This window comes from Amphiura filiformis, chromosome 9, assembly GCF_039555335.1.
Source record: "Amphiura filiformis chromosome 9, Afil_fr2py, whole genome shotgun sequence".
NCBI lineage: Eukaryota > Metazoa > Echinodermata > Ophiuroidea > Amphilepidida > Amphiuridae > Amphiura > Amphiura filiformis.
In genome coordinates this window covers 52,254,401-52,277,842 of record NC_092636.1, presented here as the reverse complement: position 1 = coordinate 52,277,842, position 23,442 = coordinate 52,254,401, and the positions used below count along the sequence as shown (strand labels likewise).

At 35.8% G+C, this 23,442-nt stretch overlaps 1 protein-coding gene across 1 annotated transcript in view; it reads right to left on the bottom strand.

Moving 5' to 3' along the window:
• LOC140161147 (THO complex subunit 2-like) overlaps positions 1-16,249 on the bottom strand; it is a 38,823-nt gene extending 22,574 nt beyond the window's left edge. Inside the window, exons 1-20 of the mRNA XM_072184579.1 lie at positions 16,133-16,249; positions 15,109-15,269; positions 13,187-13,279; positions 12,536-12,679; positions 11,838-12,010; positions 10,477-10,669; positions 10,087-10,122; positions 9,280-9,410; positions 8,615-8,801; positions 8,004-8,097; positions 7,379-7,459; positions 6,663-6,877; positions 6,154-6,333; positions 5,195-5,359; positions 4,141-4,316; positions 3,203-3,329; positions 2,611-2,752; positions 1,887-2,044; positions 927-1,055; positions 217-351 (exon numbers count right to left, since the gene is read on the bottom strand). Coding sequence (XP_072040680.1) covers positions 217-351; positions 927-1,055; positions 1,887-2,044; positions 2,611-2,752; positions 3,203-3,329; positions 4,141-4,316; positions 5,195-5,359; positions 6,154-6,333; positions 6,663-6,877; positions 7,379-7,459; positions 8,004-8,097; positions 8,615-8,801; positions 9,280-9,410; positions 10,087-10,122; positions 10,477-10,669; positions 11,838-12,010; positions 12,536-12,679; positions 13,187-13,279; positions 15,109-15,165 — 2,616 coding nt within the window. The 5' untranslated portion in view covers positions 15,166-15,269; positions 16,133-16,249. The remainder of the gene's footprint in view (positions 1-216; positions 352-926; positions 1,056-1,886; positions 2,045-2,610; positions 2,753-3,202; positions 3,330-4,140; positions 4,317-5,194; positions 5,360-6,153; positions 6,334-6,662; positions 6,878-7,378; positions 7,460-8,003; positions 8,098-8,614; positions 8,802-9,279; positions 9,411-10,086; positions 10,123-10,476; positions 10,670-11,837; positions 12,011-12,535; positions 12,680-13,186; positions 13,280-15,108; positions 15,270-16,132) is intronic.
• Between the last annotated feature and the right edge of the window lie 7,193 nt (positions 16,250-23,442).

Below are 23,442 nucleotides of genomic sequence, written 5' to 3'. Positions count from 1 at the left end.
CTTGTAGCATAATTTAATTGCTGGCTCGCTTGTAAGTAACATTCAAATGTAGGCTACCGTCTAAACACACCTATAATCACAACATTTTATTTGAGAAATTAACAATTTAACAAAGTATGTACTTTTCACATTCACAGAAAAAATTAAAATCCTGATGGATGAAAGGAAAAAACATCTCAACAAATTTGTGCAAAGGTTGAGACTATTATTTATTACCTTTGTGAGTTTGTATTGCCATTTATGACACACATGTCTGAAGTTCTCATAATCCAGCTGGTCTGCTTTATTACTGGAATCCCCAGCACCTGTTGCCCTCACTACAGTCACAAAGCCTGGGTAGTTACTGCATTCCTGTGTGAAATAACATACAAAAACGTGTAATTGGCGATGTTACATTGTGTATTTTTTAGGCCTGTGTTTGATGGAACTGTTTTTGGTTTTTACTTGTTATGTAGGCCTATTGGTTTGACATGAAATCCTCATGGTTGGAAGGTCACTGATTAAAGTACATAAATGAAGTCTACATTTGCTTGTCCCTGTAATGATTTGCTATTCAGTGCAACATGAGTTGATAGTGACAAAAAAATGTACTCAATTAACAGAGCTCATCCAGATCTTGCAGTTGAGGTATTTCTTGTCACTATCAACCAATGTTGCACTGAATAATAGCAAATCAGTACAGGGAAGAGAAGCAGTGTGGGACGTGCAAGGTATCTTCTCCACTCTTACCTATTTACATTGATTGGTATCTAATGTGAAACCATTATAAAATGGATAGGCCTACTCTATTTATAGCATTTCCAACACAACCGCTTCCTACATTTGCTAACATTGCACTGTTGATTATAACTTTTTCAACCAAAGACTAACATAAACTTCAATACACTGCATCTTATATGAGTACTACGAGTTATGTGACTAATTACCTTTTCATAGATTGCCTTGTCCCCATGCCACCTGATAACAGTCTCGAGCATTGCACATAGAAACCTGCCATAGCGACTCGCCTCATTCTCTGTACAGCTAGCCACCGTGTAGGTAATATCTTGGAAAACCTGCAATATAACAGTACCAATCATGCTAGAATCAAACAATACTTGGGATCTGGGAAAGAGTGTATCGCAACAGTTTTCACATGTTGCACCTACATATGTTTGGCCAAAACCACACTCAACACAAAGCACAATTGCCTTACAGTATGTTGCATCAATTAAAGTGCATGCCACCATCCCTAAATGTGACACAATCTGATCTACTCAGACCAAAGTTGGACATTTTGAAAATTGAGTCATTACCATTACTAACTTGCTTAATACCTTAACATTGGTTGCAAAGTTATGAATTTTTACATGTCCATTTTCTTATGGTTTTTGGCAAACTATTATTTGCCTATATCTCAATTTCAATATTGCCAACTTTGGTATGATTGGATCAGATTGTGTCACAAATCGTCAGCCTGCTACGATAATTGCCCAACTCATTTTTTTGTAATTTTGAGAACAAGTACAAAATACGATTCAAGCATGCTTTTAAACATAATTTATTCAACAATCTTTGCACAAGAACAAATAATAATGAGACAAATTAAAAGGAATCAGAAACGATTAGGTTGATTACATTACTGATGCATGCTTAAACCGTATCTTGTACTTGTTCTCAAAATTACAAGGAATGAGTTCGGCTGTTTAAGCTAACTGTTGACATATGAAGTTATTCCTTATAAGTCATACATGGGACTTGCCAGGGCATATATCATTTATGTTTGTTCAAGTCACATGAACTACCTTTAACAAATCAATTCTTATTGCTGAAGTATATAATTACAAAGGACTACACAAATAGTTGTTGTTTAATAAGTATAACCACTATTCACTCTGTATACATACCCTATCATAGCATAGAAGTGTTGAGAAGTTTGGAGTTTTCAGCTGGTGAACAGTGAGCACAAACTTGGCGCAGTATAAGGCATCACTGGCAGTGAAACAGCAGCGAGGAAAGATGCAATGTTGCAGGAACTGGGTTATAGTCTCATTCTTGGTAGAGCCTGACACACAGAAATGAGATACAAGCATGTGATAATTTATTTTTCAATGGCAGGTTTAGAAATAAGCATAATATGAAGCTGGTTATCCCAATTCAATGATTACAACAACTCGTTCTTCTGCTCAAGAGGATACTCTGGCTCACGATTATAACTGCTCTTCTTTTGATCAAGATGAGCAAATTTCTTGGGATATTCTGGTTCAACAAGTAAAGAAGCAAATGTGAGTGAGTGCTCCTTCCACAAAAAATAGTCAGGTTGACAAATATTTAATCCAGTTTGATAGTGTATTTCATTTTTATGATAATACTGCTTCTACAGACCACTATCATGCAGTAAGTACGCTCTTTTTTCTTACAACATAAAGGGGAAAATATTTCTTGGTATTGACAAAATATATAAATCAACCAAACTGATTTTTGCATCAAAGGACATTGAATTCTGGAATATGATTAGGAAGACATGTATCATCACAAATAGCCTGAAAACATTTACTTTTTTTGTAAATAAGCAAGATACTATATATTACAAATCAGACGACAAAGATAAATGTAGATTGAGTAACCTACGTTGTGTGAACCATGCGTTGCATTCCTGCTTAAGCCTTGCTTCTACTCTGGAACAATGCTCCTGTTGTTTCTTCTCCTCATCTTTCAGCTTGTCTTTGATGGCATTGAATCGCTCCTTTTCCTTACGTTTCTTAGCCGACACCTGAAAAAAAAATGTCAACCATTGTATAAAACCAGTGCAGTGTGTCACTTGTGCTTTCAGGCTAAATCGGAAAGGAAGAGATGAAAATTCATGGAAACTTAGCATCCTTTTCTACCAATATTAGTTTTTAAAAAAAGATAGTTTGCTTGTTCTCCACAACTTTTTCAGAATTGGGTCGGTTGGTCGGGATTATTACTATTTTTTTTTTTTTAAAGGTCATAGCCAAAACATGACTGTATTTAATTAGCTTAATAAATAGCCCAAATAGTTATGAATTGGGATATTTCTCTACTATTTTTTTTCAAATTAGGGTCGGTCGTTGGAGGACAAGCAAACAATCTTTTTTTTTTCCTTATTCTATGACCAAGACAATTTCCCCTCAAATGAGATTTTGCTACACAGGCACACAGTATGCACACCCATTATACACACACATATATATGTACTTACCATTTCTTTGTTATCTTCCAGTGCTGCAACAGAGGCATCCAGCTTTGCAATCTCTTTTGTGTAGCTATTACTTGGCACCTTCAGATCATACATTGATAAGGTCCAGAATGTCACATAAAACTGAGGACTGATTAAAAGGCAAAACAAGATTTAAAATTAAGACAATGATAACAATATCCTTCGCATCAGTCAACTTCCACTGCATACAGCAACTTCCACAAAGGGACTTCGGTGTAAAGCACTATAAGCACTCAGTATGGTTTGTTGTTGTTGTGTAGCTCATGCATTTATTAAAAATAAGAGCTTTTCTACTACTGGACACTTCAACATTTGACAAGGGTTTGCGTATAGTGCTTTGCACATGCTAGCTGGCACAATCCATTAGACGCTCAATGCAAACAAGCGCATACTTTTAAATTAAGGTTTATCAAACGCATGGCAAACAAATCCGGAGGTACACTACTTGCCCTCCATTTTGCTTGCCAGGTCAAAACTCTTTGAATCTAATCTCACATCTTCTCCTCAGGTTTGAAGAAGTACTACACTGGGTTTCAAGAAGGACGGCAGTCCCTTGCTCAGATTGACGCGAGCGCCCTGTTAATGAGAGACATATGCGGAGCTTTGCGTGTCCTTCTAGGGCGCTGATCTGCATCGACCAAAGTTTGGATGCATAATCGGCCAATCAGATTATCGGTCTGTTGCTATGATTATCAGACGATTGATTCAGCCAATCAGAACCCCACTTTCGTGTTTACTCTCTGCACGCTCTCAAAATGTAAACAACTGCCGTTCTTCTCTGACAAAAACTGCAGGTGTAGTACCAGATGCTGCAAATTATAAACCTAGAACTTTATTCAATTCAAAAAGAATTTTTGAAAAACTGTATGATAAAATACTCCAACGCATACTGCTAATAATAAAAATCCAATTGCATTCACCTGATTTCATCCCAGACTTTTGGTGACTGTAATGCTTTGACCCTCTCTACAATAGGTGGTATAACTGCCTCAACCGCCTCAACGTAGCGTTGTGTCTTCTGTTGACTGGACCCTGATGAAGATGACTTGCTGCTCTTGTCCAACTTGTCTTGTTTCCGTAACTCATCATACTTGGACTATGGATAATAAATACACACAAATGATTCATTTTACATTATTTGCTGGTATTTTTATTTTCAGCAATTCAATTATGTGACACTGTGTCAGCAATGCCAAGCTTTTTTAGCAACTCATCCAATGTTCCCATCTAGGGTATATTTGTTGCATAAACTAAAGATCAAAACTGACTTCCCCAAAGCAAGTGTCAAGTCTGATGAACTTTAACATATCTGCAATGTGATAAGATCTAGAGTAGGTCCAACCAAGTTCCTGGGTTGACATTTGAAGCTTGTTTAGTACACTTTTATGTTAAGGTAGAGTCTGAAGTTAACCGTTTTCTAAAATCCATTTTCCGTGTTGTAATCCGTGTTGTAATATTTGTGAATCTGTGTCATGAAATAAGCTTAAAATGTATAAACAATGATCTTAATGTCACAATAAAGTGTTATTTCGGTATTATTAAACAGTATTTTTATCATAAAAATTGACATACACAACTCATGATTGTTTTTAACATTTCTCTTATCCTTTAACAATTTTTGTCACATCATACAAAAATGTAATTTTCCGTGTTGTACCTCCGATTCCGTGATTTTCTTCCGGTTTCCGTAAAACGGAAAACTTCAGACTCTATGTTAAGGTTCATCAAGACCCAAAACTGAGTTTAACCTATAATTCGGGAGATATAAGTAGTGATCATGATCAGATGATTCCAAGCCAAATATGTCTGCCCCCACAAACTTTAGATGATGCACATTTTAATTTCCCTTCCTTCCTTTGCCCCATATTCTAACCACCCCCTCCTTTTTGTAATTTTTGTTGTAACTCAGAACTTGCTATAATACACATGCACAAAATAATCAACTGAACTAACATAGCAACACTGCAATCTTACCATGATAGCATGTGAGCACATTGGTCTATGTAGAAAGAAGGCACTGTCTGCAGTTAATTGATATTCCAACACAAGTATATCAAGTGCTGGCAGGTGTTTGGCATAGTCATCTGTGTTGAGTAGATTGGCTAGGAAACCACCAAGTTGCACCAACGTATCTTGACACTAGAAATGGAGAACAAACAATGACCAATTAATCATACAACACCAGCATAAACTAGAGGCGTCAATTATTACCTATAACTTAAGTCACCATTTCATGCAATTATTAGTTCCACACTGATCTGTATTAATCTGTATTTTTGTACAGGTTTGTGATGAACTGAGGGGTCTGTTAAATCCATGCTATGCAGTAGTCATGATTATTTTCCTACTGCAGGCAATGGTCAAGGTCAAATGCTCACTATCCTTTCTCAAACAGTCAATATTGTTTGAAATCCACTAAAAACAGCCAAGTACCTAAGGAGAAAAAAAAGAGCACATATTTTGTGAATAAAGCTCTGATCATTTAAAAAAAAATTCTGATTCCAGTTTTAATATATTTGAGCTAAACCTGTTAGAATATTTAAGAGGTATACACATTGTTTTAATGATGATAAATGTGATTTGATATAAAAAGATATGAAGTATATTTTATGTTTGTCAAATTATATTATTATTTTGAATACCTCAATTGACCTGGAATATATATGTTTAACTTGCTTACACTCCATACCAACAGTTGCTTTTTTCCTATGCCTATGTACACATATTTTATGATAATTTGAATGCACAGCTTTTGCTTATACTATATGTGAATCAAATGACATACACTGACAGTGTTTTATGGTTCATGCATTTCAAGAATGAACAAATATAACTATCACCTTGTTTTTTATCACTTTATGATATTCAACAGAGACTACTTCTGTAAAACCAATTAAATTATCTATCCAGATGTCACAACAAATAGTACCTACCTGGTCATAGAGTTTGCCAACTAATTTGAGATGTGTTTCTGTGCCATGTTTGAAGACGATATTGAACCTCTCCTGCGACATCAGCATACATAGACTCACAGCCAGGTTGTCTTCTAGCAGAGCTTCTTTAAGACGCTGCGAGGATTTCTTGGTATTACGCACCTGAGAGAAATAGCCTCCCTATGGACAGAGTTGAAACAGGAATACGTCAATTGGATGAGAATACATGTTTATTCATGAAACATTGTAAAGAAATCCTGCTCTAATTTATATCACAGCATTAGCCTCGTTCAAGGACTGATGTCTGACAAGGCGTTTGGGCCTATATTTTATATTTATCGTATCAGGGCCAATCGGTCCAGTTAGCTTGATCGGTAAGGATCTAGACTCTGGTGCTAGATGGTATCAAATTTTGTTCTTGTGAAAACTGAGTTAGCTTGAAATTCCTACATGCTAATTTATATATTTGAGATATTTTACCATTTTGTTTTCATTAGCTTGTAACTCACCTCTGCCCTGAGTAGTTCACCACCAGCTAGGGCTTCCAACTGATCCGCAGTCATCAATTCTGTCACTTCAATGCCAGACATCTTCTGTATAATCTCTCGCATGATGAGCAGATCATAACTTTTACCAGCTTTGAGTTGATTTGCTACGTACTGAAGCAGCCCGGTCAACTCTATGTTGTACTTGCGGAATACAGCACCACAGAAACTGGCTAAACCTAGGTAAGAAAAGGTGTGGAGGAATATTCACTTTTGATAAGCTATGAAATGTAATAACTTCCAACTGCTTAAAAACAGTAAAAACAGGGTAAATGTGACACAACATCCACTGGGGGATGACACATGCATAACAAAGCTGTGCATGATGTCTTGCCTCAGCAAACTGAATGTTCAACAAGAGATCATCTGCTACAAATAAAATGTCATTATCTTGATGCACAGCAAATAACAATGAATAAAACATCTTTCACGGATGAAAGTCCACTCTTGACAATAAGCCTGAATAAGCCTAAAAACAGTGTGAAAATGACCAAAATGGCCCTAAAATGGGCCAACTGAAAATAAAAGAAATTGCGTAAATATGGACCACAAAAAGTCTGAATTCAGGCAAAATTACCTACCTGATCTTTATAGCTGTATAAAATTGTCCAAACAGCAACATCTTGTTCACATTGCTCAATCATTTTCTACACAACCAAATAAAGAGGCAATCTACTTACTTTGTAGCCACATGGATAACTCTGTGTCATCATGCTTCATTCTCTCCTTCTCAGGATTGGCTAATGCTTCTATGACACAATCTGACACACAGTATGTAGTCAAGGAATATGTAGAACTGAAACAATGCATAATCCACACATAAACTACCTGTAATAATTCTTCAATAAGTTTTTTGCTAACACAATGAATTGTAAAAATAAAGTCCTGATTACACACATGTATATATTAGAACATGTTATTTTCCTGGTCTAGTAAACATAACAATTTCCATTCTTTTTCAACAATTCTACAATTATATTCATCACTAACTAATGAAGTATACGCTTTATGGAAAGGAACTTGAACCCGATAATGGCCATACAATATTATATACAGCAATACCTAGCATATGATGCATACAATATTTTCAAAACAAAGAAAGATGTCACTGGTTTAAAAAAAATGACTTTATTCTCTTGAAAATAAGTGAAAGTCTATAATTGAGTAAACATCCAAGTCAGGTTCATGTCCAAGTCATGTCCCACTTAGGTTTTTCTGAGTCGATATTAATGTCATGTTTGGAGCCCATGTTTAATTGAAGTTTTGGGTCAATGTTTTTACATCACAATCAATTTCAAAGGATACATGCCATGACATCATAGGAGAGAGAGGTGAGATATTTCAGTGAATCCACAACAGGAAGAATAAAGTTGTCATACTTCTGTATCTGAGATAAGAGCTGTAAAACAAAACACAACAATAGATCAATACAATACATTTCACATATATTTTGTCTAATCCATTTGGGTATGTTTACTGGTTTGTTTTCATTGTATGCCAGTTTTCTGTTTAGATTTAGATGGACCCGTTTTATTCCACTTATATTCAAGCGGCCAACAATGCAGTGTTGCATGTTTAATGGGTATACATGAAAGATGGATGATTGTTCTTCTGTAAATAGGTGTATCCTTAGTTAGTGTAGGACAATTAAAGATCACAAAATAAAGCTTATAATCCATCATTGTAATCTATGCACCAAATTCTATGCTCTCTTAAACGCAAGATAAAACGGAAAACATTTTCTGACAGCATAGTGTGAGCTTAGCAAATTTGTCTCACAAATATCAAGGAATGGAGGATCTTCATTAACAATTTTACACATTTGGTGGCTATCTATTGCTTTGTTCATCTAATGTATAGACCTTTCTCCCTATGATAAATTAAAATGAATTCTACACTAGATCAAGAATACTTACATAATCAAAGAGGACCCCTGGGTTAGCATGACTGAGTTTGCCAATCTGTCGTCCCATCTGTTTTACATTTTCCTTGGTCAATCTCTTCATGATGTACTTGGACTTATCTAGAGCATTGGCCTTCATGCGTATAAGTGGCGCGTACTGATTATACATCCTGTTCTTCCAACGACCATATAGTGAGTACCTGAGTAAAAAAAATGCAATTTACCAAAATGACTGTAAGACCTGTGTGACTAAAAACAGTAGATGTGACACTTGAAGGCCCTACTCTGCAAATTTTATCCAGTACTCAAAACCTTGTCTTTTTTAACATATCAACTTGTGTCACTAAATTGCACCACACTGACATGTTGTTTGAAAATATAAGCAATAGAATGCTTATCGTTCAAAAACCTGTAATGCAATTTTGCACCCCAGTTTGAAAGTTGTGGTGTAACAGGCACATTTCGGATTGGAAATTATGACAACATACAGCATACTTTGAGACCTGGTCTCATCTCAATTGGCAGGGTTTTTTTGTTGTAGGAGCAAGCAGAGTGGTGCACAGACTCACTCACAGACAAATGTGTATGAAGTGACACTGACATCCACATACAGCACCAATTATACCCAGAATTGCAGTCACAGCACTTATGTTCACTCTCATATCCTCTCAGACTTACCTTATATGATATGGGAATGTTTTGATGAGTGTCCACATAGCCTCTGATATGCATGCATTATTCTCAATCATGCTCAGAGAAGGAAGTAGCACCATTTCACATAGTGAGAGTAACCTTCTGTAAACATCCTCCTGTATGGTGGAACAGAACAAATAATTAACTCTGGGCAAACAAACAATTAAGGAGGATTTCGTGATCTTAGCATCCTCTTAATTATGACATTTTTCAGTAGATATCCACAAAAAAAGTTTATTCCCAAAATTTCAATTGATTCCGATTTTGCGTTTGCGGGTTATGCATGATTATGTGTATTATACTGCTCCATAGGCCACTGTTGTAATTTCGTTCTGGTATAGCAGAACAAAATTCAAATTTGACAATATTTTTGCTAAATGAATTAATATGCAAGAAATTTTTGGTACATAAACATTATGTAGCTAGTGGTTTCCAGTGGTATAAAAATCTCAACTTTTTTTGAGAAAAGTGGGGGGATGAGGCTGTGGATCACGTAATGCCCTTTTAAGATATAGATTAGTTAGACATTGAGAAGTCATCAATCTGGACAGACACAGTCTGGTTAAGAGACACAGTTCCAGTGGTGATTTGCTGGGAGAAGTCTTTTAAAAGCTCTTTAAAGTGTGCATTTTCAAGACCCGGAAGATCAAAACAATTGTGAGAGTTTAATTATTTATTACAAACTTTAGTGTATACTGATGAGTATACCATATGAATGATACTTTTTTTATCCTCTCACATTTCCAGAAATCTTGATTAACCTAATCTCCAATATACAGTATAATCACTTACCAAGTCAGTTCTGATACCTCCTTTTGTTGAGTTTTTCTGTCAATAAAAAAGGAGAGTGGAAATTACAATTATGCCTTAGATATAAAAATTTACTTCAGGTTTAGTAATAAATTTCAATAAATTATTTCAGAACAGAATATATTAACTTTTCTTCATCATTGGCTTTTATCCTGGTTTTAGGAACACCTACAGTGAACAAACAAGTTGGTAAAAAAACACTAATCAAACCAGAAAATGCAATATTTTTGCTATGAAACTTGGTATTTTTTAGGGATTTTCAAGCATCTTTTTCAGATAGCCTATAAACAAAATAGTTAATGTTATTTTGTTACATCGCCCAGGCCTATTAGTCGTATATAACATGTTGAGTTGTCAGACTTTTATGTTTACCTCTTTCATGATGTATTTTCCCAGACGAAGCAGTTTCCATAGCAACACTTGATCTAAGCTGGCATAGGGGCCTAACACACAGCCCACTTGAAACACTGGACCCAACTCACTGATTCTGGTAGGTGGTTTCAGTGCAAAGGGACTAGTTAGGGACCCAACACGGCGTGGTTTAGCACCATTGGGCTGTCCATACCTGTAAAAATTAAAGCCAAGTATGGATTATATTAGTATGTAGCTTCAAAGCCCAGTATGGGTTATAAAATCAAATTATATTTCAAATCATCACTAATAATTTATATAACAATTTCTTAAACCAAACTATACTAACTTTATAAACAGAGAAGTACATAAAGTCAGGCGTTATCCTGTTCGGAACTGGCTGCAAATTCTTTGTCATACACTAAATCCGCCCCAAAATTCTTCTTTTTTTGCAGTTGCCTCCATAGTGTATTGAACTGGGGACCTCTTGCACCAGAGTCAAAGATCTTTTAAAACCACTAAGTCATGCTGCTCAACAACAGTTGGCATAGTTATTAAAAAATATCAACAGTTCAGATTTACAAAATTTAATTTGCATGACAAACACACACTGAAAAATCCAATCCATTATGATCGCATTTTTTCCAACCTTGGACATATCACTCATCTAACAGCATGATTGGGTTTATTGCATGATATAATCATCCAAGTAACCAATCAAAATAGAGCTTTTAGATCTCTTTGCAATTTTAAGCTTCTCCCTTGAGCCCTACTATTCTTACCATATCTCTGATTGGCTCAATGCATGATATAGCCTCTTTGTAACCAATCAAAATAGAGCTTTTAGATCTCTGGGCAATTTTAAGCTTAACCTACTTCAACCCTATTGACTATTCTTACCACATCTCTGATTGGCTCAATGCATGATATAGCCTCTTTGTAACCAATCAAAATATTTATAGTTATTAGTAGGTTAAAGGAGTATTTCGTGATCCTAGCATCCTCTATTTATGTCATTTTTCATTAGATATCCACGAAAAAACCTATTCCCAAAAGATCAGTTGCTTCCGATTTTGCGTTCGGGAGTTATGCATGATTGTGTGTATTACACTGCTCCATAGACAATGCGTTTAGTAATTTCGTTCTGGTGCACCAGAACGAAATTCAAATTTCACGATATCTTTGCTAAAACGAATTAATCTGCAAGAAATATTTTGTACATAAACATTATGTAGCCAGAGGTTTCCAGTGATATAAAAATCTCAACTTTTTTTTGAGAAAGTGGGGGATGAGGCTGTGGCTCACGAAATGCCCCTTTAATTAGATGAGTACACCCAATAGAAACAGGTGTCATATATTAGACAATTCAGTCTTATACTTACCTTCTGTATAGAGGATCAATCAGTTTACTGACTAGTATACATAGAGCCTTAGCAATCTGTGGATTGGACACAGCACTATTACTAGGTAGCCTGTCAATCACCTGCTTAGCATGGTCCCAATCACCAAGGTTCAGTAATGCTTCACATAAACCAAGTTTCTGATTGTCTACAGGCTGCATGGAATAAATGGTATAAATATCATTAAACTGTCATACAAAATGGGAAGTACAGCATACATATGTATCGCTTGTATCATACTAGCGAATGTTACTGACAATGTACTGACAATTCAGTCATTGTTACACTCGTAATAGGCAAAAATTATTCGGCTTTTGTTACTTTGTACATCAATACATGTTCCAAGTAAATTCTCATGTCCTAAGTAAAGTGTGTGCTGGTCATACATTATGCAGAGTGCATGTGCCATGCTATACACCTATTATAAATTAAACAGACTATAGCGATGGTGATTTGTGTTGTCTTTTTTTAAAGTTGATTTCAGTTAATCTAGTAACGCTTCAACGCTGGATGCGCTGCCAACTTCTAATTGATTGATAAATCAAACATAGATGCAAAAAAAAAATACAAAATAATGCTCAGTATGGTAAAACCATTGGAGATAAAAAATTAAAAAACAACACATTTGCACAAGCCGACTTTTGTTTGAGTTCATCTCTTATTTTGAATTGCCATCTTACCTTTTCAATTTTGTCCTTGTCTTCGTCTTCTTTATCAGCGCCTTTGTCTGACAGAATAACCATACTCATATTCCTGGCATACGTCCTAGCAGCTCTCATCTCCAACTTGGCTTTCTGTAATATCTCACTATCATCAGGTGCCAACTAGGGGAAAGAATCATCCAAATTAGATGAGGCTAAATGTTAATTTTTGAGACAGAATCAACATCTTATGACTGCCACATTTACATTCATTAGAATAACTTATAATCACTGCTGTCACCCCAACCATAATCCTAACCCTAATCTCTTAATTCTAACACTTATGCTAATCCTAAACTGTAACACTAATCATAACCCTTATCCTAACTCAAAATATAAACTTAATCTCTTGAGGTGGGTGGGGACAGTGATAATTAACTTATAATAGTAATAATATTTATTTGCATACTGAAAAAACTTTTCGGAATCATGTCTCAGTGAAGTAGCTTTCACACCACTAGATATATAGAATCTGTTCCAGATAAGATTAACATGTAAACAAAATAAACCATTTCTTCCTAGTGAAATCAAGATGGAAAATTTAAAAAAAAAGGAAAAAAGGAAAAAAAGCATCATTTGACACTTTGCATATTTAAGTATCGGACATAACAAAAGAGCTAAGCTACTTACATGAGCATAGAGATTGTCTAGTTGTAGTAACCCATGCTGCATCAGTAAGGCAGCTACCCTGTACAAGGATTCTGGTGTGGCTATATCTTCTTCCTATAATGTATGAACATACAAACACAGTAGTAAAATATATACAAACAATTTATAAAAGGAACAGAACATGCATTATTACATTATAATATCAGTATTCACTTTAAGTCAACCTTCTATAGTTTGATCAGCTCGTAATTGGCGGGCCTTGTAACATCGCAGATTGATATCAATTATATTTTATTTTGAGAATTGTCTGATGACATCTCGCCAGGAGCATCACAAGTTATTAATTGAAGTCCTATATACTCTGATCAGCTCTTAAATAATAGGCGGGACTCGTAACATCGTGGATTGATATAGAATGGCGTACACACAGCTGGGCGCAGCACCTACGCGAACTGCGCTTTGCGTATTGTGTGAATGACGCGTGCTTTTGTGAATTTACGCGTGCGTAAGTTGGAACTTTATTGATCCGTGCAGTAACAAAAACCGAATAATTCCCGTCTATTAAGCGCTGATCATAGTATACTTTGTCTACTTTCTTTAACACGCAAAAGACCATAGAGGTCAACTACATGTATATCACTGACACTCTTAACGTCGGTCTACTTTTCGGAATAGTAGTAAACGCCTAACAATTCCCGGCGATTGCGAGCTGATCAAAGTATTCAGTAATTGCCAACATCATGTCCCTCGTACATATGGTGTGGTGAAACATACAATGCTATATTTTCTTTGATTGGATAATTAAATAGCATTACTAATATATGTCCCATTTCAAAAAGCAACCTGTGCTTCAAAAAACAACCTATAGCATAGCAAACCTCATATTGAAAGACTATTGCAGCAGGGGCCTGATTCTCATAACAGTATCGTAAGAGAGACCTTAGATGGGCTGTATCACCATCCCTGTACTGTGCAGCTACTTTGAAATTTTGTAAAACTATAAAGCTATGAGTATGACCACTACCACCTAGACATGTGGCTAATTACACTGTCATGGCACTTTTAAATCCATGTAAATCTACGACACCTCTGGAGTTGTCTGAATCTGTTTTAGGTTTTCGCATCTACTGTGTGTGGCCTTGGTCATGGGTATATATACTGCGCCAATAAAGTATCCTTACACTTGGAAAAATAATCACGATTTCAAAACTGAACAATATTGAGGTAAATTAGTTTTTTTAATAGATGCACTATCTAATCCTGCACATTATGACATCACATTGAATCCAATGTGACCTCTAGAAGTAAAGTTACAAGCAATTGAATAGACGAGGGTCCACTTTTAAAAGTGACAAACTGGCCTAAAAAAAAAAAAAAAAGATTCCAACAAGCGACACAAAGAGACAACACAGTTTCTTCAATGAAGGATGATTTAAAGCAGTTTTTATTTCAGTTTTTACTTCTCTATATTTTTCATAACTTTCATTTTATTTGTCAGTCTTTTGTTTCAATTTTGTTTTGTTCCTTTTGTTTTAAATTAAAGCCAAGCGATAAATTAGCCATTCACCACTTTCATAAACCAGATGTCTAGTCTGTGGAGTTTTGAATAGGCCAGTTTGTCACTTTTAAAACGGGACCTTCGTCTAATCAAATGCTTGTAACTTTGCTTCTTGAAGTCACATTGGATTCAATGTGGTGTCATAATGTGCAGGATTTGATAGTACATCTATTAAAAAAACAAATTTACCCCAATATTGTTCAGTTTGGAAATTGTGATTATTTTTCCAAGTGTAAGGATACTTTATTGGCGCAGTATAGATAATAGTTGCACATAATGGCAAGCGGCCACACAGTACACACCTGCCAAGATAATGACATTGTACAAGAATTTGGCCCCTAGTTTACGAAGGAAGAAACAAGTGATCACAAACACACATGTTTACCTTATAAAACTGGAATTTAAATCCCAGCATATGACATAATGTGATTGGTTCATACATGTAGGACTCTAGAAGAGATACTGAAGAACTTATCTAGATGCGTGAACACTCAAACGCCTCCAAGATGATGTCCAAGACACGATTGGGATCAAGATCAAAACAACCTGAAAACAAAACATGAACAGTTACTCTTTATTCTATCATTCTCAGGGTAGGATTTGGCAAGTGCCCATCATTTTCACTAGTCCAAAATTTGATCCTGAAAGCATAAACCAGACACCTGTACCCTCTGGGGTTCAGTCAGCTCAAATAGCTATTGCTACAGCATGGCCCACACGCAGGATTTCATTTGGGGGTGCCAATTTTTTAAAAGTGGACTTTTTTTCAAGGGGGAGCAATTTTGTGAAAAAGCTTTTTGTCCAAAACAGTGTAAAAAAAACCTGATTTTTTGCTTGCTACGCTCGCAAATTCTGAAATTTTGGGACTTTTTGTATACTTTTCCAAATTTGGGGGGGGGGAGGTGCATCGAACCCCCCCCCCCTGCGTACGGGCCTGACTACAGCCTTGATTTACTAGTCTAGTCTTGTTTTAAGTTTACAGTACTTACTTGTTCAAGCATTGTGTTTAGAATTTAGCATATGTCACAGGCATTCCTATCCCAGGAGTAAACTGCCTGTCCAAAATGACAGGTGAACGGGTGGCTAGCTAACACCCGGATCTTTCAATGGAAAGAATCAATTACGATCAAGACATTTACATAGAGTACTAAATAGCTCTGAATCAAAGTTACTTTTGTTTTGACAATGAATATTCAAAATAAAGTAGTTATCTCAAAATGAATTCTGATTATCTATTCTGATTTGCTATTCATGTAAATGAAGTTTCTTATGCTTAACATACTTTTAATTTTAACCTCATATTACATAAACAATTCTAATATACATAATGCTGTGATTTTGTGCCCGATATAGCCAGTATGTGTCGTATATACAACTGGGAGGTTGGTTATCTCCTGAATCTGACTTACCAATGAGTGACTTGATCCCTTCCAGAGCCATGGTGCTACTACAGTCATTTTTAGTTTGCATCAGTTCAGTCACAACTTTAGCATAGCCTTCACTCTCCTCCCTCAGTAAATTGAACTTCTGTTGCTTGTAACTGGGTATAAAAAGTACAAAAAGGGGAAAATCAAAGCTTAGGATTACACAAGTGTGACTATACAATTGTTTCATTTTTATCACACCCTATACAAACCACAATAAACCATCGCAGCCATGATTGGCTACCAGAGTTCTCCTACAGGTAAATGAGACAATAAGCAGCTACATCCTTGTCCTGGGGTGTTTCAAGTTATCTCAATTATTTCACTAAAGGAAAAAAAAAACCTGTACTGGGGCTCAAACTCCCATCATCAAACACCAATGATATGGCATCTCTAACATTGTACCAATGAGTTAACTTGAAAGGGTTCCTTCTTCAGGCCATAATCATGCAAAACATTCATTTTGTATTTTGTTATTATTTGCCTGTACATTTACATCAGCAATGCTTATAAGATATGTATAACTATACTGACAGAGCTATCCATAATAAGGAATGATTCAATATCATCATAAAACAGATGGGCAATCTTCAGATCAGAAAGTCTCAGAAATGACAGAGCCAACTACCTCTTAAAACAAGGGGAAGATTAGGCCAAAAAAAAAAAGGTTTGTCTCAAAGCTGACGAGAAATTTAAAAACAAATGCGAAATGCGATTTTTTTATTATTTTATTTTGTTTATTCCCGACTTTGTGCACCTGGTTCCGAATTTGGCAACCCAAACCATGCAACTTCATTTGCAAAATCACCTCAAAATTATTTTTGTGACTACGGAGCTTAATTTTCATTGCTAGATTATTTATTTACCTTGAAACATCGTCAATATAGTTCACATATTATTTTAAAGATGTTATAAATTCATCAAAACATCAAGCTTTCATAATACTCTCGCTTGAAAAATGGAAAATTAATCAGTTGTCATTATTTCCTATGCACCGTGTAAACAACCACTTTCACTCATTTTATTTACTTTCTGTCTCATACTTGTTGTAAAAATCAACCATAAATATTAAAAATGCTCTACATAAATCATGAATGCATGGAAACATTTTATTTTGGAATTTTTGAAGGATTATGATATGAGAAAATAAAGTCCAATTCAGTAAAAAATAAACTTTACGACCGTGGACAAATCCAAGATGGCCGCCTACATAAATAACACGCATGGCCTGGCTGGCGAGATTCAGACAAGTAGGCGTAAAATAAATTGAAAATAAAATAGTTTGCATGTCATTTCTTTCAGAGAAATGGACATTTGTATCAACAATATTCCCAAAATTCTATTTAGTGAAGGTAAGGCTAAAATTCCACCCAAAAATAGGAGAAAATAGAAGTTTTTTACAACTCAAGTGAGACTACTTTTTTAAGCTTGTTGGGAAGGTCGGTGCCGAATATTGGAGACCTTGACGTAAATTCACTGTTATGGTAATTTTTGGTAATTTTTCACCCAAAAAAAGGGTGGGACTATACTCGCGTCAGTACCGGTATTTTGAGAAAAATGTCTGATTTTCGCTGATTTTTTCTGGAAAAAACTATAAAAAAAAAAAAAATTTGAAATAAAAAAAATTTCCGCATTTGTTTTTTGTCAAATCGTGGGATTTTACAAACGCGCGCGCAAGCTTTGAGACGAACCTTCTTTTTTTTTTTTGGCCTTAACTAGATCTCTACTGTTCATTATAATATCAATGAATGACAAATGTGCCATACCACTTATTTTTAGTTGCAATTTGCTAATACTTACAATAATTTAGTTTTGAGACGAACATATTTCTGGCTAAAAGCTAGTTTATTTGTGATTACTTTGACAGCTTCCATGGTTTCATAATCCAATCTTTCCTTTAGCAGACCTTCACCTATTAGTTCCTGTAATGTAAGCAGATATACGGTATACAAGCTTAAATTCAACTAACAAAAAATAAGTGAAAAAAACAATATTGAGAAACATGGGCAGCTAGCTCCCTTACTACATTGTAGCTTGTCCTCAGATTAAACAAATTCCTGGTTATGGCTATTAATCAACCTTTTTGTCTCCTTAAAGTCAATTCACATGAAGACATTTCAATTACATATTCAAGGCCTATTAATTTGGTGGGAAAGTTATGTGCGAACTGACAGACATAATAGTTCATAAACAACACAATCAGCTGCACTACATTATATTGCAACCAATATGCTTGAAAGTATACTACATATTGCAGTGTTACCCAGGGGTATCAATCCGCTTACAAGTACAGATCACATAGCACAATCCAAATGCAAGGTGATATGGAGTGGTGGTCTGCAACAACCAATTGCTATGTAACTGCATGGTGTTAATTGGCTCTTAGTTCAACTCTAAGTTGGGCAGTCCTTCCAAGCCAAATTTGCATTTAGAGTCACACTGATAGCATCCATACACTGCCATTATGTGGGCTGTACATTGTCTCCTATATTTCACAAACTCTTCAACAATAATAACATTACAAATTCAGGCATTTCATACATCACTGCTGAATTTAGCTACTATACTGACCTTGCTCTCTGACAATAGAGCCAAAAAGATCTCTCTCACGGATTCATTGTCCTGACAGGTGGTCTCTGTGTCTGTAAAAAATAAAACAGGTACCATATATATATTAAACGCTTACACCAATATAAGATTGGCTGATTTACCCCAACTGAGTACTAGTACTTTGCTATGCAATTTTAACTTGAATAGTTCAACATATGCAGAGCCCTAAATAATTATCTACAAGACATCATGTGCTCTTTAACTAACTCTTAAACAGGCAGCACAGATAGAGGGTTATGATTTAACAGCATGAATTGGAATTAAGAAAATACCCACTGAAAACAATTAAATTTTTCAACACTTGTGTTGAGTGCTGCTTATAGCTACAGGTACCAATCATGTGTGAGTATAAAAATATCAACTGTCTATGAGTGTGATGGTCAAAATATAATCAGAGGTAAAAGATGGATTGTTTCCTTCCATGAGCCAGAATGGCGAGTAGAATGGAACAATAATTCTATCACCATGTGATTATATTTAGACCATTAAACAAATTTAAGACAGTTTATATGCTTTTTATATCACTATTTTGTCTTCAACATAACACAATGTTTTGCTGTTACATACTTAAGGCAGGCATTTTCTGTTAGGTTTTCGGGTATCGACTGGGATTTCACTACCCGGGTAGGGTTGTAAAGGGGTGGAAAGTTTCCGGGAATTTTGGAAAGTTTCCCGGAAAGTTTCCGGGAATTTTGAAGGGCCCGGGAATATTGGGAATTTTGGGAATTTTCAATTATTGGCTTTTATTATGTTTTTTACTTGTATTTTAATATCTAATCATTCAGAAAGCAAATTGAAAGCAAATTGAATCTTTTCACAACATTATATATGATGTTTACAATCAGATAAGTGCTTCCAAAGAAGAATAGGCCTTGTTTATATGTTCTTTTACCACAGATTTTCAGTATTAAAAAAATTAAAAAGATTTTTTCACGTGGGATTTTCTAAGTCCGGGTTCTAAGTCTAAAATTCCTGAAAATTCCCAATATTCCTGTTAATTCCCAAAATTGCTGGTGGAAATTTTCCACTTCGAAAATTCCCGGGAATTTTACAACCCTATACCCGGGTAAGAGAGACAGCATCAGATTACCCCCAAAAAAGGTTAGATTATTTATTTTTTCGGGGTTTGGAGTGTCCCTGGACCTAAAGCCAAATGCTGGGATCATTCATGGTTGACCTACAAAAAAACTGTTAGTGTTTTTAATATGCGAAATGATAATTTGTGTTCATATCATACTCTTTTGATGACTTCAAAATGCATTTAATTTGTATTCATTTTGAAATCATTAATAGAGTATCACATCAATAGAGTATTTATGATAAATGGCAATCGACCAATGACCTGTCTAGAATTAATGTATGTGTGATATAATACAAAATAACAGCTGGCCGATTACCCTCCTCACATCCTTTAACATCAAATTACATTGGTGATCTTAAAATCTATTCCATACAGCTTCTATTGCATATTATAATTAAAACATATAACCCATTAATTGCTTAAGAACCTACCTATAACACTGAGTGTATCTGCCAGTAAAGATGGTATACCTGGATGCATGTCCTGGAACATAATAAGGCAACAAGAAAATGTCATTTTTTTCCTTCTAACTTTCATTAGTAGTCCTACACTGTAACCTAGTCAGAAATGATCATGTGAAAAGCACTGATCAAGTACAGATAGATTATGTGTTGAGTTAAGCCACATCCTCAATATGCTGACAATGTCATGATATAGTGTGGTTTGTGCTATTTTTCACTCACAGGTGGGTCATTTTTTGCTCACTTATTTTAATGTAGTTACAAAAATACACTTGTAGATTGTTATGAACTTACTCTATATTTGTCATAACTTCATAATGGGTTTGTGTTATAAATCCCCATACTCACTTTTCATACTCATGGTATTTGTTGTCAATAAAAAGAGATGATGTGGCCCAATAAAAATGTTGGTATAATTTTGCTGTGAATGTGGTACAAACTTTATTTCAAATCATTTATAACATAACTCACAGTGGGCCTTACAAGGAGGAAAAGTACCACAAATCATACTAGTACTAGCACTTTGTATTTCAAGTCATTCTTACAAATGTTTATTGATTGCACAAGTTTAAAAGTAATTATCGTTCATCAATGATAATCTACAATCCAGTGGATGTTTACTCACCGTCAACACCCCCACACTCTGTAGTGTCTGTTCCAGTTTTATATTTTCTCGTAGACAATGCCATGTTAACTCATATACTGCATCACGCAGACCTGTAAATGTGGTTATGGAGGAAGAAGGCAGTGTCAAATGCTGTGTAGTTGTATTCTGTTTTTATGCAACATACATTACATATGCATATATGTGACACAATCTGGTCCATGGGGGCCCAAGGAGGCATTTTTGAAAGTTGAGTTGTTGTGATTATTACATTATACATACAATAGGCTATCATTTACTGAAAACACCAAAGGTCTAGCATACTTTGTTCTAAAGTTATGAAGTTTTTTGATGTCTATTTTCTTATGTATTTTATTATTTTTTACTCCATATTTTTACCTTTATCTCAGTTTCAAATTTGCCGCCTTTGGCCCCATGGACCAGATCGTGTCACATATACAAACACAAGATGGAATATACTACTGCAATATCCAGTCTATCCTTCATATAAGCCCATACAAAATTAGCCTACTGACAGTGTGTAAAATTAGTCAAGACGCAACTAGTCCGCATGACGGGCTGCTGCTAAAAGTAGCCTGTCCGACCTGGAAGTCACATGTCCATATTACATGTAACTTTGGTTTGATCTTTGTGCTCGGGCATTGTCTTAGTGTTTAGTTATCAGTGGACACGATTTCCATGGTGGGCAAAATTGTCCAGCCAACCCTTTACCAAATGACTTTACTGAGATGTGTGTGTGCGCAAAAATTTGCCATTTTTTAATGTCAAAATGCTGAAATTTGGTCAATTTTGTCCTGGTATTTCAGTGGTTGGTATGCCACTACTAGGTATGGTGGCAACCTTTCAAAGCGTACGCCGGATGGACTGGTTAGGAAAATAGGAAAGACAAAGTAGCCCATCTCGGACATGCTCTATTTCACACACTGCTGCTGTGAAGACTTCATTGATCAGACAGCTTTATTAACCCCATGAGAACTACCTGCCGATTGGCCAAAATGAATATTATGTCTAATTTTAAACCAATCAAGGATGGTGTTAATAAGATCATCTACAAATGCAAGTTTGACCATACATAGTTTAAAGCCTAGTATTTCAAGTTATCAACCAATCAGAAATGCTGTTAGATGACCATACATGAAGGTAAATACCCAATTTATGGCCAAAGCCACAGAGTACAATGAAGCGAAAAGTAGCGGCAAATTTTGTTCTTACCAGCTGCGTGTTCTATTGGCAACCCATTGTCTCCTGCACCTGATACATGACTGCGGCATAATTTAATGCTGAAACAATAACAAAAATGGTCAATGATTATCAATATAGGCTATCACAGTATTGTATGATTCAAATTTAGAATGCAAAATAATGTCTAAAAAAAAAAAATGAAGATAGCATCAATAAAATGAGGAGGTAGGGTCAGAGGGATAATTTCTATCATTAACTATTCAATAAAATTTAATGATCTGGAGTTAATTCACACCAAGCCATACTTATTTTACATGCACTTTTCCCAGCACCTGCATTCACAATGTACATATCAAACACAAATTCATGACAGGGATGTGCACTGCACTTGGTCTTTGTTTAGTCCATTCATAGCTTCCTCGAGAAAGTGACATCCGTGCATGCTCCAGTGTGTGCAGTATAAAATCGCCTGTTGACTTAAACTGGTGTGATTACACACAGGCAGGCCCATAGCCAGGATTTATTTTGGAGGGGTGCTGATTTTGAAAAAGTGGACCTTTTTTCATAATTTAGACCTTTTTGGACTGGGAGCGCATATAGACATTTTTGGACCAAAAAGGCATAAAAAAAGGCATGGTCAAAAAAGGGGACTTTTGGGCCTTCGGCATTTTTGTCCCCCCCCCTGGCTACGGACATGCACACATAAAACCGCATCCATAAAACCATGGTCAAAGCCAAGTGGGCAGTCCTATTTCTTTACGGTGATGTGATCCAACATTGTGTGACCCTGGTTCTTTTTACGGACAGGTGCAGTGGCGTACCGTGGCCGGGCTGGGGGGGCTGAAGAAAATTCAATTTTGCTGCCCCTTCCTCAACAGCCCGAAAAAAGGTTGACCCAATTTTTTTTTTTCGGTGGTTTGAAAAAGTGAAGAGCAAAAAAAAAAAAAAAAATTCTGTCCTTTTTCTTTACTAATTCTTTTTGCCGCCCTTCTTCCGCCGCCTCTTTTGCCGCCTTCTTCTTCTGTCGCACCTTCGTTTTGGCGCCCCCCTGCTTTTACCCTGGGGGGGCTGGCGCCCCCAAAGCCCCCCCAAAAAAATATGCGCATAAGGTGCATGGGGAAATAACACACCAAATAATTGTCTTCATATGGGACTTATTTAGAGGGAAAATTCTGTTCTCTTCCCTACACATACACAACACAAACTGTCTGGCTCAGACACGATGGGTCATTGCAGGACATACATAATAAGCATTGTCGTAATAGTAAAAACTATCCATAACAGCCTTGGTTGATGAAAAAAAAAACAGTGAATGATAAGGCGACAAAAATAAACC